We start from the raw sequence: 14,350 nt of genomic DNA on the forward strand, positions 1-14,350 counted from the left end.
TGCCTTGAGGACCAGGGTTGAAAAACACTGCTCTAACAGGTTCTCTTACAGGATTGGTGTGAATTTAGCTTCATCCATCTTCCCATCAACTGCTGACTAAAAATACTCCCACGGTATGATGCTGCTACCACACTGTCACCTTATAGAGGATGTCTTCCAGTTAAAACATTTTCTAATTAATTCCTAGTTTGAATAACTGCAATAGCTTAAACAACATATCTGTCAGTTGAATGGTTAGAGTTCATTGACTAAATTCTAAAAGTTTTTCAAGATGAATGAAAAGTTTTCTTTCTTAGGCTGCCTGACTGTGAAAAATTCACATGGACCACATTGTCCTCCTGGGACAATTTTAGCCCAGAGATGTTAAACTGAGATGCCAATTTGATATAACTTTGATGTCTGAGAATGCCTTTGATGCCGCTCCTGTTATTTTTACAGACTTCAACTGGGATCACATGTGGTGAAGGACAAAGCTCCACACATCTTGTTCTAAGACAAGTACATATTTTACATGTAGTATTGTCTCTGTACCGTTTGTACAATTTAGCACGTTAAATTAAGACAGTTAGCTCAAAGTTTTTCTCATGAATAATGCCATATTTGAACTTCAACATTTTGTGACCAGTTTGCTCCTGTGGCCTATTCTACCTTCTGCAACCCTTGTCATTTTACTAGAAAATCACTGGAATTACCAATAAGTAAATTGAATGAAAGTTAAAAAATAACCCAACACGCTTTATTATTTTTGTGCTCTTTAGCTTATGGAGAGCACCTTTATTGGGAGTAACAGATGATGGATCAGTGTGATTTAATATAGAATCAAAAAAATATTTCTAGCAGTGCATTGCAACGATGAAATGCATTCACAGACTGTCAGGTGTACTTCGACACCTTTCCCCTCTTTTCCTCATAGACCAAAAGCTTTACATGGACAAACATGTGGCTTCAGTCCAAGCTGAACAGTGTCATTACCAGATATAAAACATCTTTGCTCACTGAAAAGAAAACTACAGGTAAAATGTCTTTATTGACATATTCAATATTCTTCATACAGATCAGTGCAAACCCAGCAGCATTTTCAATCAGTCAGAAGTTATCACTTACTACTTCCGCCTTTCTAGTCGTGAAGAAAAACAACTCCACCACAGACTATGAAGAAAAGTGAAAACAGATTTCTTTTCTGCATTAAATGACTTTTGACACTCTATCATTTAGCCTTGCTCAAAGCACTTTATTTTGGCGGTTGTTCGCATTGCGTGGACCTGAAACAATTTCTTCATTTCTAATGCTTATTGTCAGATTCGTTTAGATCCATAAACGCTTCTAAAGACTCGTGTCTACAAAAGCCTAGTGCTGCTGCATTACCAGATGTTAGGCAGTCATATTTAAGATTTTGAATCATTACAACTGTTTTGGCTTCATTTCCTGAAATATTTCAGTTCTCACAGAGCATTATGAGGCTAAAGATGTTTGCATTGGCCTAAAAGCAGATTTGCATAGATTACATTATAAAATCTCTAACAACATTTTTCATACCCCCTAATTTGAACCCCACATTTTGCTATGGTATTACCACAAACTTCAATATATTTTTTATTTATTATAAATTTCATATTGAATTGGGATAAACCAACACAAAGTAGTGCAGACATGTGAATTGGAATGAAGAGGAGATTTTTATATATATATATTACAGATGACGATCTGAAAAGTGTGGCTTGCACTGAACTATTCAGCCCCATTTAATTTGATATCCTTAACAGATTTCCTTCCTAAGGTATCTAAGAGTCCACCTGTGTGGACTGGATGAATGGGTCTAAATAAAGAGCATTCCTGGAGGAAAATCAGTTAGAGGCTGTAAAGACTTAATTGTTGCAGATGTTCAACTTCCATGATAACAACAACCCTAAACATACAACTGGTGCTACAATGGAATGCTTTACATTGAAGTACTTTTAGAGTGGGATGACCCAGTCAAAGTCTAGACCTAAATCAAACAGAATCTGTGCCAAGACTCTAAAACTGCTTTTCATAGACACTGTCATCTATGCTACATGTGTTAAACTGGGAGAGACAAAGCCTAAAAGACCTTCAGCTGTAAATGCAGCGAAACGTGGTTATGCAAGATTGTACTCAGAGGAGGTGAAAACAAATGCAGTCCACACTTTTCAGATTTTCAATTGTGAATAATTTCTAAAATAATTTTCCTTCCACTTCATGATTACGATCTTCCTTTTTTTGGTCAACTACCTAAAATTCAAATAAAATACTAAAAGGTTTTTGACCATAACATGACAAAATGTGAAAAAAGTTTAAGGGGTATGAATACTTTTGCAAGACTTTACACATGTTTCAGTTGAATGAGAATAGACGAAATTTCTATAGGCTTTTGCAATGGTTTTAATCTGGTGACATACTGTAAAAGATCTCCCAATCAGGAGTGTAATATTGTCTTATCAAATATATTTTCAAATGGAATTTGCAGTTTATTTTTGTTTTGTGTTACAGTCATGTTACACTGGATAATATTGCACTGAATAATCAAGTCATTTTCGACATTTTACATCAAAGCTTCTTATGAAATGGCTCAACAGCTGAATTTAAGTCTGCATAGCCCTCTGGAGTTCAGTAAAAACACAAACACAAACAACCAGAGGTAGAAACAAGAAAGTTTTACATGATGCAACAAAGGAAATATATTTTCAGAGTAATTTAGTCAAATGTATACTGTATACTGTACACTAATATTTCAAACAGCAGTCCAAAGTTCACTTGAAGCTTAGCTTTTTTTCACGTGTCCCCTTTTTCTTTTAGTTTAACCAAATCCAACTCCTGAAGTGTGCTGCCACTGAACTGAAACTTTTTACATGCCCTCCTCTTGTCCTTCTTTGAGGTTCAGAGTGTCTTTTCTGACTTTAACAAACATGATTTCTTACAAGCATCTTCTGACTTTTGTTTGTTTTGATACTTACTTTGATACTTATAGAATCATTGCTGTGTAGTGTGATATAACAAAGACCTGCTGCTCTCTCTGTCTTCCACTGGCTGGCAAGAACAAATTATTGCTGTACTGAAATGGACATTTACACTGACAGAACATATGAAAAGTGAATGTAAACAATTAAAATGCCGACAAGTTGTTGTGCATGGATATACACTTAGATTTATTAGTAATTCAGCTATTCCTTTCTCATGTATTTCTAAAAAGAAAAATATAAATACAACCTTGCAGAGGGTTATAATGTGGGGCATTCAGATCACAATTGTGGGTTTAGCTTGATATTTACCACAGGGACATTTTTATTTGTATCCTAGTGTCCTTAGAATGAAATTATGGTTCCAGGTATTAGCGCACCAGTTTTCCTGCTGCCAAACTTCCATTTCATTCATGGTCGATGAACCACCTACAGGTGGTGGTCCCACATGGAGGGGGGCTTCCAGTTGCTTTTTTGAGCTGAGCCAGGGTACGCTCCAGGTGCCAAGGCCTGGCTACTAGGCAACCTCAGGGAAGCTAATACCAGCCTGACCTAGGGAGGGTCACCCTGTCTCTAAAATCCAGGCAAGGTTTGCGAGTGTTGTGGTCTTGTAGCACTGAGATTCAATCTTTCTATCTTCAGGGTGCATTCGGCTGAAATGAGCATCCTCTGCAGGGCGGCTGGACTCACACTTAGATATAGGGGGAGGAGCTTTGTCGTCTGCAGGGAGCTCAGAGTAGAGCTGTTACTCATCCACTTTTAAAAGAGTCTGATCATAATGCCCTCTAGGAAACTCCCTCTGGAGGTTTTATGTGCACTTTCCCCTAGAAGGAGACCCTGGCGCAGACCCAGAACTTGCAGAAGAGGACAAATAAGATCCTTCGTGCCTAGAAATACATTGTGACCCCACAGAATCAGCTGGAGAATGAAGCCATGGAGAGGAATGCCTCTTCTGATCTTGTAACCCTGGAATCCAATCTCAGATGAGACAATGGTTTGATGGATTCAAATATTAAAATTTATTTCAGACATTTGTTTACTTTTAGAGGCAACCTGAGAGGTAAACCGTACTATAGATATTGTTAGTGCCCTTTTTGTAACTCACCTGTATCAGTTAATTTTGAGTAGGTTGGGAGCCATGTGTAAAACATGTTTAATGGCAAGCAGTTACATATTTTTATTCTAATAGTCTTGTTTTTTGAAGTTGAGCCAGTTTTTAGTCTAGTCTATTGTCCTGAACTGCAATTATTAATCTCAGAAGCTATAGCTTCACATTTTTGTAGGTCATGTCAACTTTAAGGCAGTCTTTGTCCTGAACTGCATGAACATTGAAAACTACTATACACCAAAATCTCTACAGTCTAGCTTGGCTTCACAGCTGCAATAGTCACTGATGACAAATACATTCTTACTAAGGTACACCCACAGTTCATAAGGTTTGTCAGAAACCCTCTGAAATGGGATCACCATTGTTTTCTCAAATAAGTATTCTGATGTCCCCAACCCCAAAAAAGAAATGACAACACTTAAAACTTTGCACTTTTGTGTTTAAAGTCCCTGATAGTTGATAATGTAATACATTTCCCAGAAAGGAAACGTTTGGCCCACTTACTGACAGCGCTACTTCGCACTACTTACTTAGAACTGAATATGGTTCTGGCAACATATGACCCTGAACGGTTAATTCATCACAATGTCTCTGAAAGGTAATACTGTCTAAACATAATGTTTTTGTTTTAGGATAAAACTGTTAGTATCGCTGTGCCCCATGCAAGATTTTTATCAGCCAGCAGACTCCCAATGCTCGGGTATTCACAATAAGACCAAGCGTCATTATAAATGAAACAATGTCAGCCTAATTTTTTTCTGTTTCTTTAGATTCAGTATTTCTGTTATTATGGCTGTCTCCCATCTTCAAATAACGCATTGTCCTCAAAATTTTTATTATAGCAGTATAATAATATATTCAACCATTTAATAACAACATAGTTAAGTGTTTATAAATGGTCTTGTTTCATACTGTTCAGTGGACTTCTTTTCCAGTTTACGATCCTCCGCTCAAGGTTTAGGAAGTCCGTGCATCAAACACCTAAGCTTTTAAAGTCACAAGATCCTACTTTTTGGAAACCTTTAGAACATGTTCTTGAGCCCATTGCACCTATTTTTGGCCATGCCCTCCTACTAAGTTATGTCCAGCCAATCGGGCCTCTTGTGTGGTTTGCACGTGTGAACGTCCACTACGTTCTCACAGTCTTTGCACTCCACCGTGCAGCACCACTTAAACTTGCACTCACACTTGGTAACACGTTTGATGCGCATGGTGTCATAGCCTCGTCCACAGCACATGACCTCACAGCCATCTGTGCCTCTTGAGGACTTGCTGCACACTCTGCCAGCTGTCCCCAAAGAACCTGTAAAGTGATGAAAAGAGTATAAATGCCTCATTTTTGGCATAAAGATCAAACCATTTATAGACTTTGGGTAGAACTTCAGGGGATTATATTGAATTTTTGTCATTGATCGTTAGCTTTCCTGCAACAGATAGCACTCACAAGGACCCCAATAGAATTGCACTGGTAGCTAATTATCATATGCCATGTTTAGTCCCATTAACCCACTACACTGTCTGGTCATGTTATCATACAGTGCTTTCACTATGCGTAACGGAGGAGGGCATTCATTCCTTTTTTTTAATTTTTTGGCAAGTGCTTCCCAAGCTGTGCCACCCATGCAGTGAAGAACGTCGGCCATATCAAAAACTACTGCTGGATGTAACCCACATTGGCACAGATTTTATAGTTTATTTATGGTCAAAATTGGTGGTGGTGTTCCACCAAATTATATTTTGAAAAACTGCACCTACTGTATATCATAGATGGTCAACTGCTAATCCTGCCAGTTGGCCAACATCAGTAGACATTTTGCAATTATGCAATTATTTGTTGTCCAAACCGCAATACCAGCTTTCCCACACTCTTCAAGAAGGCTCAGTACCAGACAGAATAGTCTCAGACCCTGATTGTGGTCATGTACTCAAATGGAAAATCTTACCCTAAGATCAGACGCCAGGTCTAATAACAGAGCGGATCTGAAGTCAATGAGAAAAGAATAGAATGAGATATTCCCCCTGGCTCAGGGAAAAGAGCTTCACACTGACCAAAGGAAGGATTTGAAAATTAGGCTTGATGTATCCTAAGGCTGTGAATTACTATACAATGGAGACTAGAAGTGAGGCTATTAAGATAACTTTTTTTTCCATGGTAAGACAGCTTGTCCTTTCAAGTGAACACACTGTCATTACTCCACTGTTGTCAAAGTACAACCAAGCTAACTGCTGGGTTGAGCGGAGGAATTTGTAAGATCAATGCCATCATGTCCCCTGCACATGCTAACCTCGTCTAATCTACTAACAGTGAACTCCGTTACGCTCTGCTGAAGAGAATGGATCTGAGAACGAGGCAAAGCAAACATCAGGAATTAAAGGAGATTTGAGAGGTCAAATTACTGAACTTTAAGTTGTGGAGGAATTTAGGACTATGGTGGAAGTCTGTTGATTTTTTTTTAAACTAGTACAGGATCCACCATCTGTTTGTTATTTTCCAAAACAATGTTTCAAATAATATATAGTTTTTGTTAAGTTTAAAGAAACACTGGAGGTCTTTTTGTAGGGCTTTTCAGATCGCCCAGTCACAGATATTTAACTCAGAAAAAAATATGGAAAATGTAATTTTATCCCATTTGTGGTATTAAAATTTTGTCTAAACCAAGATCTGACAAATTTTGAACTACATTTAGAGATCAACAGATGGTGTCCAGCAGACAGTCATTGATGTTGTCCACAATAAGGGTAACCTCCAAAAACTCTATTCACAGAGTGCTTTATCAATATTGCTGGAAAGTTGAGTGGAAGACAAAATATGATAGAAGCAGGTCCAAAGCAATGGCGATAAATATAGCCTTTCTGAAGCACACCCATATATCAACTGCAGCTGGAGTCAGTTCTTCGAGAGGAACCACAAACAGATTAATCCAGGATGTGAGGTAGAAATGTTATATTTGTCGGGCTACATCTATTCTGAACTACAGACCTCAGAAACATTTTTCCTGGGCTAACTCCAAAGTCATCTTTTCAGATTAAAGAACATTTGTATTACATATTTGTATATATAAAATAAATGTGGCCATTTTGAGCCAACCTCTTAAAAAAAGTAAATCAAATAATACCTTACAAGAATTTGTAATTCATTCACTTACCAGCCACCCGGTCCCTGACACAGTAATCTGGGGAGTTCTCCACATACACCAGTTCATTCTTGGTGGTTCCCTGGAAGTCCTTGTCAGCCACCATAAAGCCAGTCTTATCCTGGTTCATCGTCACTTCGATGGCTGTGTTGTACTTCCTCCGAAGGTAGTCTCCAGTTCGCCTGAAGTCAGACATAGCCAGCCAACAGGTTCTCAGAGAACAGGAACCACTGACCCCGTGACACTTGCACTCCAGCTTCATAAAGCGCTTCACTGCCTAGAGCAGGGGTCAGAGGTGACAGAGTGTTAAGCTGTTGTTGTTGCCTATGGCAAATGCAGGTGTAATCAGCTCTGGTCCTCGTTATGTTTAGAATTTATTTTATGTCTGTGACATTTTAAGACAAATAAACTTAATGGATGAAAGCAACTTAGAGTTGTTTTCCTAAGGGTTAGGATTAGGGTCTGCTGGTCTTTTTTCCATTAAAAAACGTAGAAGCGGCATTTCCTTCATTCTCATTAAAGTTAGGTCATGGAACATTTGTGATTTTTGGCACAATATTGCAACAATTTTTATTTTGGTATTTTCGTTAAGCCGTACAATAAAATCGTTGGTTATCTTGATAATGAAAATGATTACAGTATATGTTACAACATATTTCAATTAACCACAGCCTTAAGAAAATGCCATTAGTTTCCTGACTTGCATCTAAAACTTGCTTAGCCTGGGAGTTGTATAATTCTTGATATCAGACTTCTGAGATAAATTGAATGCAGCAATAATACAGAAGACATAGCTGGTAGAGAAACATGAGATCAACATGTGTCAGTTATAGCAACTAGATGGACGCTCTTACTATTGGGGTACTGTTTGTGTGTGGTAGTTAGTATTGCATAAATTGTAAGATAAATTCTGTAAAATATGTATAAGAAGAGACATTTGCCTGGTTCTGAGGGCTAATTTGCACGTTAAATGCATTTAGATTTAGTTCAAATAAGCCTTTCCAAATTAGATATTTATTAGACTGCTGCTCACCATCCGACCGCATCGGTTGTTGTGCAGGTTCATCAGCGCTCTAGCATCCTTCACCATGTTCTCTCGTGCATCCACGAAAGCCTTGGCAAATTTGATGCCGTAGTTGATGTTGTCGCTACAGCCCCCCCAGTCAAAGTAGCCCTTGTCGTCTTTTGCTTGGCCACGTTTATGACCATCACAGTTGCAGATTTTCAGCTCGCCCTGGCTGCAGGCCCTGGTGATGGCGTAGACCACTCCGGCTGAAGAAATGGCGTAAACAAATGCCGCCTCTCTGCTGCCTATGTGAAGAAACATATGTTACAAGACTATGTTTTAGGGGAAAACACCACTTTAATTAATATTTAATATTCTTTTAAATGTTCTTTTCAACACTCTAACTCGGCTATGGTCATTTTGTTCTATTTTAGGATTTGAATTGTTATTTAAGTGTTTAGGTAATTTAGTGTCTATGTTTGGAATAGAAGAACCTTTCCTCAGTATATTTTAAGTATTGGGAGTGCCATAATCAGTCCATTTATAGTAGAGGGTCCAGTCAGAGCTGCAGCTACATTATCATGCCAAACAATCCTCCTTTTACTTTTACTTCAGTTTGCATAGATGAAGGCTTTCTGGGTCTCTGAACTGTGTTTTCATTTCAGACAAGAAGAGATTCTGGGGGTTATTTGGTCTGGCTGCTCCACCCTCTTGTTCTCATTCCTGCTCACGCAATGAGGCAAAGCACTGACAATATTTCAGGGAGTGAAGCTTTGTCTGGCTGCCAGACACATCTACCCAAATATTTACATCTTCTATTACTGTTTATACATCACCAGTGTGGATCTCTCAATCTGTTTCTTGTTTTCAAGGAACATTCACTTTCCCAATCTTCCTTCATTCCAGATGGTAAAATAACCCATAACACTTTCTCCTTCTGTTTGTATTCCAGGCAAAGTTGATTTAAAGTTTATTCTTTACTCATGAGACTTTTCTGAGGAAAATTAACTCAAGCGTCATCCACATAAGCAGCCACTGTCGCACAGCAATCAGACAGAAATCTCACTTCGCAGCATCACCCTGCCAAACACAGTGTGGTCGCGGTCCAGAGTGCTGCAGTTCCAGCGGTGGTATCTGAACTGGTGCTGGCACTCTTTGATCCACTCCTTGGCCCCCTCGCTAATAGACTGCATCAGGTCCGGGTGCCGCTGGCAGAGCTGCCGCTGCTTGTTCACCAGGCCGGGGATGTTGTTACAGATCACCCGAGCACCCAGTGCTCCGATGTACCTGCAGGCGCACAGAAAATGCAAATGAAGAGTGAGCATAGTGATGCTATCAGAGTTACAGTTAAACTGTCGCTGCAGTTGGACCTTTGCTTTCTCATTTTTTTGTGGAGTTGGTTAAAATAGCTGAGTTTGGATGTTGGGCTACAAAACTATCCACGTTTTACATCATGTAAAAATCAAAATGAAACTCACATGAGACGCTTCGATGGAGGGTGGACACATTCCTCATATTCAAGAAATATTATTTGTTTATATCAGAACTTTAAACCCTCAACAAGAGCAGAAAAAGTCAACACGAAAACATACCATTCAAACAAGGCAAATGTGTGTTTGTCTTCATAAATTAGGACAGTGCTACAAATAAATAGCCTGAATTATATATACTTTCTAATCTCTTATTAAAACATTTAAAGCAACTCAAGCTGTGACAAACAAGGGCAAATGAGGACCCAAACTAAAGTAAAAACAAAACTCAGAACTGCAATTCAGAGAATTACAGTAAAGAGTTACATCTTATGGTCACAGAGTCTCAATAACAACAATTTATTATAAGGTCTTTGTATACATTTTACCAGGGTTGCTATATATGTGCATGTAGATAATGTACACTAGGAAGCTAGTTTTTTCTTCTTTAATACGTAATTCATCCTGTGAATGACTTTTGTATTCCACTAATCATGTTATCCAACAAAGGAGAGCAGGGTTTATATTTGCTGATGCTTTAAGTGTAGAATGATCTGAAAGTAAATAATGAAGGAGAAAAAATTATTCATTGCATAGCTGTCATTACTTTAACGATAATTGAGCTTTTTCCTCCTGGAGAATGAGATAATTGAGTGTTCAAGTAATTTATGACTTTTTCATATTCAAAAAAAACCTTTTACTTCTTATTTATAATTTTATTTGCTGTTTATGATGTATGATTTTTTAGCAGCCCATAAGAGGTCAGATCACATGGTGGCATTGTTGGTGGGCTTCTCATGTCAGCAGTACAAGAAGGCAGCCACCTCCACCACAAGTGAGAGCTCAAATCAACCATAAGATCACACTGGGCTCCCTCTTCTCCTTTCTCTACTCGTTTCAGCCTCTTTAAGCTCTGTTCTCCTTCCGGATATCATCCTGGTGCTTAATCACTTTGGTGTTGCTATGCCACTGAGACGGAAACAGACATAGTGGCTGTTTCCACTCCTGTAATGGCTGTCCCTGTCCTGTTCCGACCGTGACAATCTGTCTGAGCAGTAAAGCAAAACAGAAGCACTACTTATGTTTATTTTGTGATGTACAGAAAAAAGACCTGGGAGGAGTGTGTCCTATAGTGAGACATATGTTGCTAATCTTAATTACTTCAGTTGTTAAATAAACTAAACTAAAAATGCCTCACAGTTGTGCATGTGTTTGCATGAAAGCAAACAACGGAACAGTTTCTTTTACCTCTGCATTATCATTTGTTAAACTGTTCAAAAAGGAAACAGAAGTATAGTGAAAATAACAGAAAAGAGATAAGGAAAACTAAAATCTCATCAAAATGCAATTTCTTGCAGGTGTGATTTCAGGTTAGATTAGATTAGAGGGCGTTGCTAATTTGCCAGCATTTTTTTTTTTTTATGGCATTTAAAACCCTTAAAATAAATCATAAAGGGGCATTCACTCATGCACCACTGCCTGCACCTGCCTCCTATACTCTGAGCATGAGAGGTAGATAGGGGAACCTCTCTCCACACCATTAATCTTCAGAACGCTGCTGCAGGGAACATCTCAGTTTGCAGTGACATTTCAAAGAATAACATAAACACACATCCATCACATTCCTATACAGAAGATGATCCTCTTTTAAAGACATGGGAGAGTGCATATTCTCTTTGGGAAGGTATATATATATATAAATATCTCTATCTATCTATCTATCTATCTATCTATCTATCTATCTATCTATCTATCTATCTATCTATCTATCTATCTATCTATCTATCTATCTATCTATCTATCTATCTATCTATCTATCTATCTATCTATCTATCTATCTATCTATTTATCTATCTATCTATCTATTTATACATATACATATATATATATATATATATATATATATATATATAAATATATTAATTAAAAAGTTGATAAATTAAATGGAGTAAAAGTATATGTAAAGGAGGAAGCTAATTGATTAAAAAATGTATTTCACTATACAGGCGTCAGTAGATGAATGAGAATACCCTTGAAAAGTTAATTTATTTTAACGCCTATCACTGAAAATGTTTATATTATACAGATTTATTACACATTGACTAATAAATTTTATGAATTGATAATAAAAAACATTAGATAACACCATTAAACACAATTTTTTATTACAGCAATGTTATGGCCTTGCTTTAACCCAAGTAATTACGGAAAAGACTGCTCAATTGACAGTTTTTCAGCCGACAGTCACTGATACTCTTCACAAGGAGGGTACGTCATTGCTAAAGAAGCGGGGCAGTTCACAGACTGCTGTATCCAAGCATATTGATGGAAAGGTATGTGGAAGGGAAAAAGTATAATCAAGAAGGGTGCAAGAGCAACAGGGATAACTGCAACTTTGGGAGGATTGTGAAGCAAACAAGTGCAAAGTTTTAAGGGAGATTCACAACGTATGAGTGTCAGCAGAAGTTGGTGCTTCATGAGCCACCACACACAGACATATCAGGACAAGATCTACAACTCTAGCATTCCTTATTTTACTCCTGAACCTGAAATAACATCCGAAATACCATAACTGGGCTAAGGAAAACAAGGACTGGGCTGTTGCTTCTTTTCTGAGGAAAGTAAGTTTTGCATTGTATTTGGAAATCAAAGTCTCAGATTCCGACAGAAGAGTGGAGAGGCTCGTACTCGTTGTCTTCCGCTTTATTCGGAACCGGTCCGCGGGGGCAGCAGACTCAGTAGAGACAACCAGACTTTCTTCTCCCCATACACCTCTTCCAGCTCCTTCGGAAGGAACCCAAGGCATTCCCAGGCCAGCCGAGAGACAGTCCCTACAGCGTGTCCTGGGCCGTCCCCTGGGCCTCCTTCTGGTGGGATGTGCCTGAAACACCTCCCAAGGAAGCGCAAGTCACCCTTTTAGGTCAAGAACCATGGCCATCCATTCCAGCCGCTTCACACTCGGCTGCGAACTGCCCCAGTAGTGCTGTAGGTCTTGGCTAGAGGGGGCCAGCAGGACCACGTCCTCTGCAAAAAGAAGAGACAAAATCCACTGGTCCCCAAACCAAAGTGGAGAGGCACCGAATCTAATTTATTTGAGGTCAAGTGTGAAGTGTTCACAGTCAGTGATGTTTTGGGGAGCATGTTAACTGATCTTCTGATGATGGTCTAAGCCACGTAGCCCTGGAACCCATCCCATTCCATTGTCTGTACCCGCTTGTCTCTAGATATCATTGGGCGGGAGGAACCGGGGTATATCCTGGACAGATCATGCCCATCACAGCCAACACAGCTTTCTACAGGAAACTTTTACAGCAATTGGACTTGATTTCGTCCTTCACTGCCAAAAGAACCGTCTCTTGGTTTAATGGCCATGGTATCACTGTACTTGATTGGCCAGCAGATTGATTTGACTTTTATTGTGCTTATGTAATATTTAAATTTTCTGATAAACTGAAGTCTAGTTTTTCATTAGCTGTATTCGATAACTGAAATAAACATTTGAAATATATCACTCTCTGCGTCTATATAATAAGAGTTTAATTTTGGAATTGAATTACTGAAAAAAACTAACTTTTAGATGATGTTACAATTTATTGAGATGCACCTGTAAATATAAAAGCAACCCACAACCTTTGCAGCACCTATACCCAGTTCATAATTAATATATCTATAATATTCTAAATGCTAAACCCTAAATAAATGCTCCAAAATCTTACTCACCACCACGACGAATCCACTATGGGTGTGAAAATGAGAAGGAGCAGAATAAAAATCGGTTTGGCAGGGTGTTGCCTCTTTGACCTATTTCTGGTCCCCATAGTACTGTTGTTGTCTGATAAACCCCTGGTGGCTTTCATCTGAGAAATCATCTTTTATCTGCTCATGTGTTGGTAAAAGACGTACAGTCAGAAGTGAAGGTCCGCTGTGACTGTCCGCCGTCCATCATCGGCGGATAAAAAGAATTTCACAAAGAGGTAAAAGTGGCTCCAGCCTCCATCGGTTAACCACAGACAAGATGCAGAGCGAAGTTTGGATCAGCACATCCGTAACCACCTTCATTGGCACTAGAGATTGGTCGTAATATGTGATATTTGAGTCCGCCGTCGCCAGTTTATGAGACAACCTTAAATTTAACTCCTCCGTTGCGCCACAAAATTAACTTTAAAAAGTTGCAGAAAATCGACAGAATCCACTGTGGCCTGAGTGTCCCGAAATTGTTACACGGTGAGAAATATTCGAGGATGGGACAGATCCCATGTTCACTTTTCCACCGGCAGCCGGGAATGAAGATGCGCACGGAAAGGCGCAGCACTCTGCTCAGATGCGTCAGCTGTGCGCCACCCCTCCCTTCGTCTTGCCCCGACCACAAAAATTACACACAGCTGACTTTACATCTACTGACAGCAGGGAGGTGCATTTGAGGTGCAACTGAAAGCAATTTTTTGTCTGATGGTTGCAGGTTGCTAACAAAATTCTTGTTTTAAAACATTATAAAGACGTTTTCTAGAAGCCATTCGGTCTGGGGGAAGGATGCATTGAAATAGCAGACTTTATTACTGCTTAAAATGAGAAATGATATAAAAATACAATTTCTCTAAAACTAAAAAGCAGATAATTCTGAGAAACACTTTCAAAATTGAAGATAAAGTAACTACAGT

At 38.8% G+C, this 14,350-nt stretch overlaps 1 protein-coding gene across 1 annotated transcript; it reads right to left on the reverse strand.

Annotated features, from left to right (window-relative positions):
* Positions 1-739: 739 nt before the first annotated feature.
* On the reverse strand, positions 740-13,990 carry LOC124857445 (protein Wnt-2b-A-like). Its single transcript, XM_047348704.1, has 5 exons — positions 13,413-13,990; positions 9,290-9,510; positions 8,251-8,528; positions 7,230-7,494; positions 740-5,386 (listed from the first exon to the last, which is right to left on the reverse strand). Exons 1-5 carry the CDS (start codon positions 13,559-13,561, stop codon positions 5,157-5,159), a joined length of 1,143 nt encoding a protein of 380 aa, XP_047204660.1. The 5' UTR covers positions 13,562-13,990; the 3' UTR covers positions 740-5,156.
* Between the last annotated feature and the right edge of the window lie 360 nt (positions 13,991-14,350).

This window comes from Girardinichthys multiradiatus, chromosome 20 (assembly GCF_021462225.1).
Source record: "Girardinichthys multiradiatus isolate DD_20200921_A chromosome 20, DD_fGirMul_XY1, whole genome shotgun sequence".
Classification (NCBI taxonomy): Eukaryota; Metazoa; Chordata; class Actinopteri; order Cyprinodontiformes; family Goodeidae; genus Girardinichthys; species Girardinichthys multiradiatus.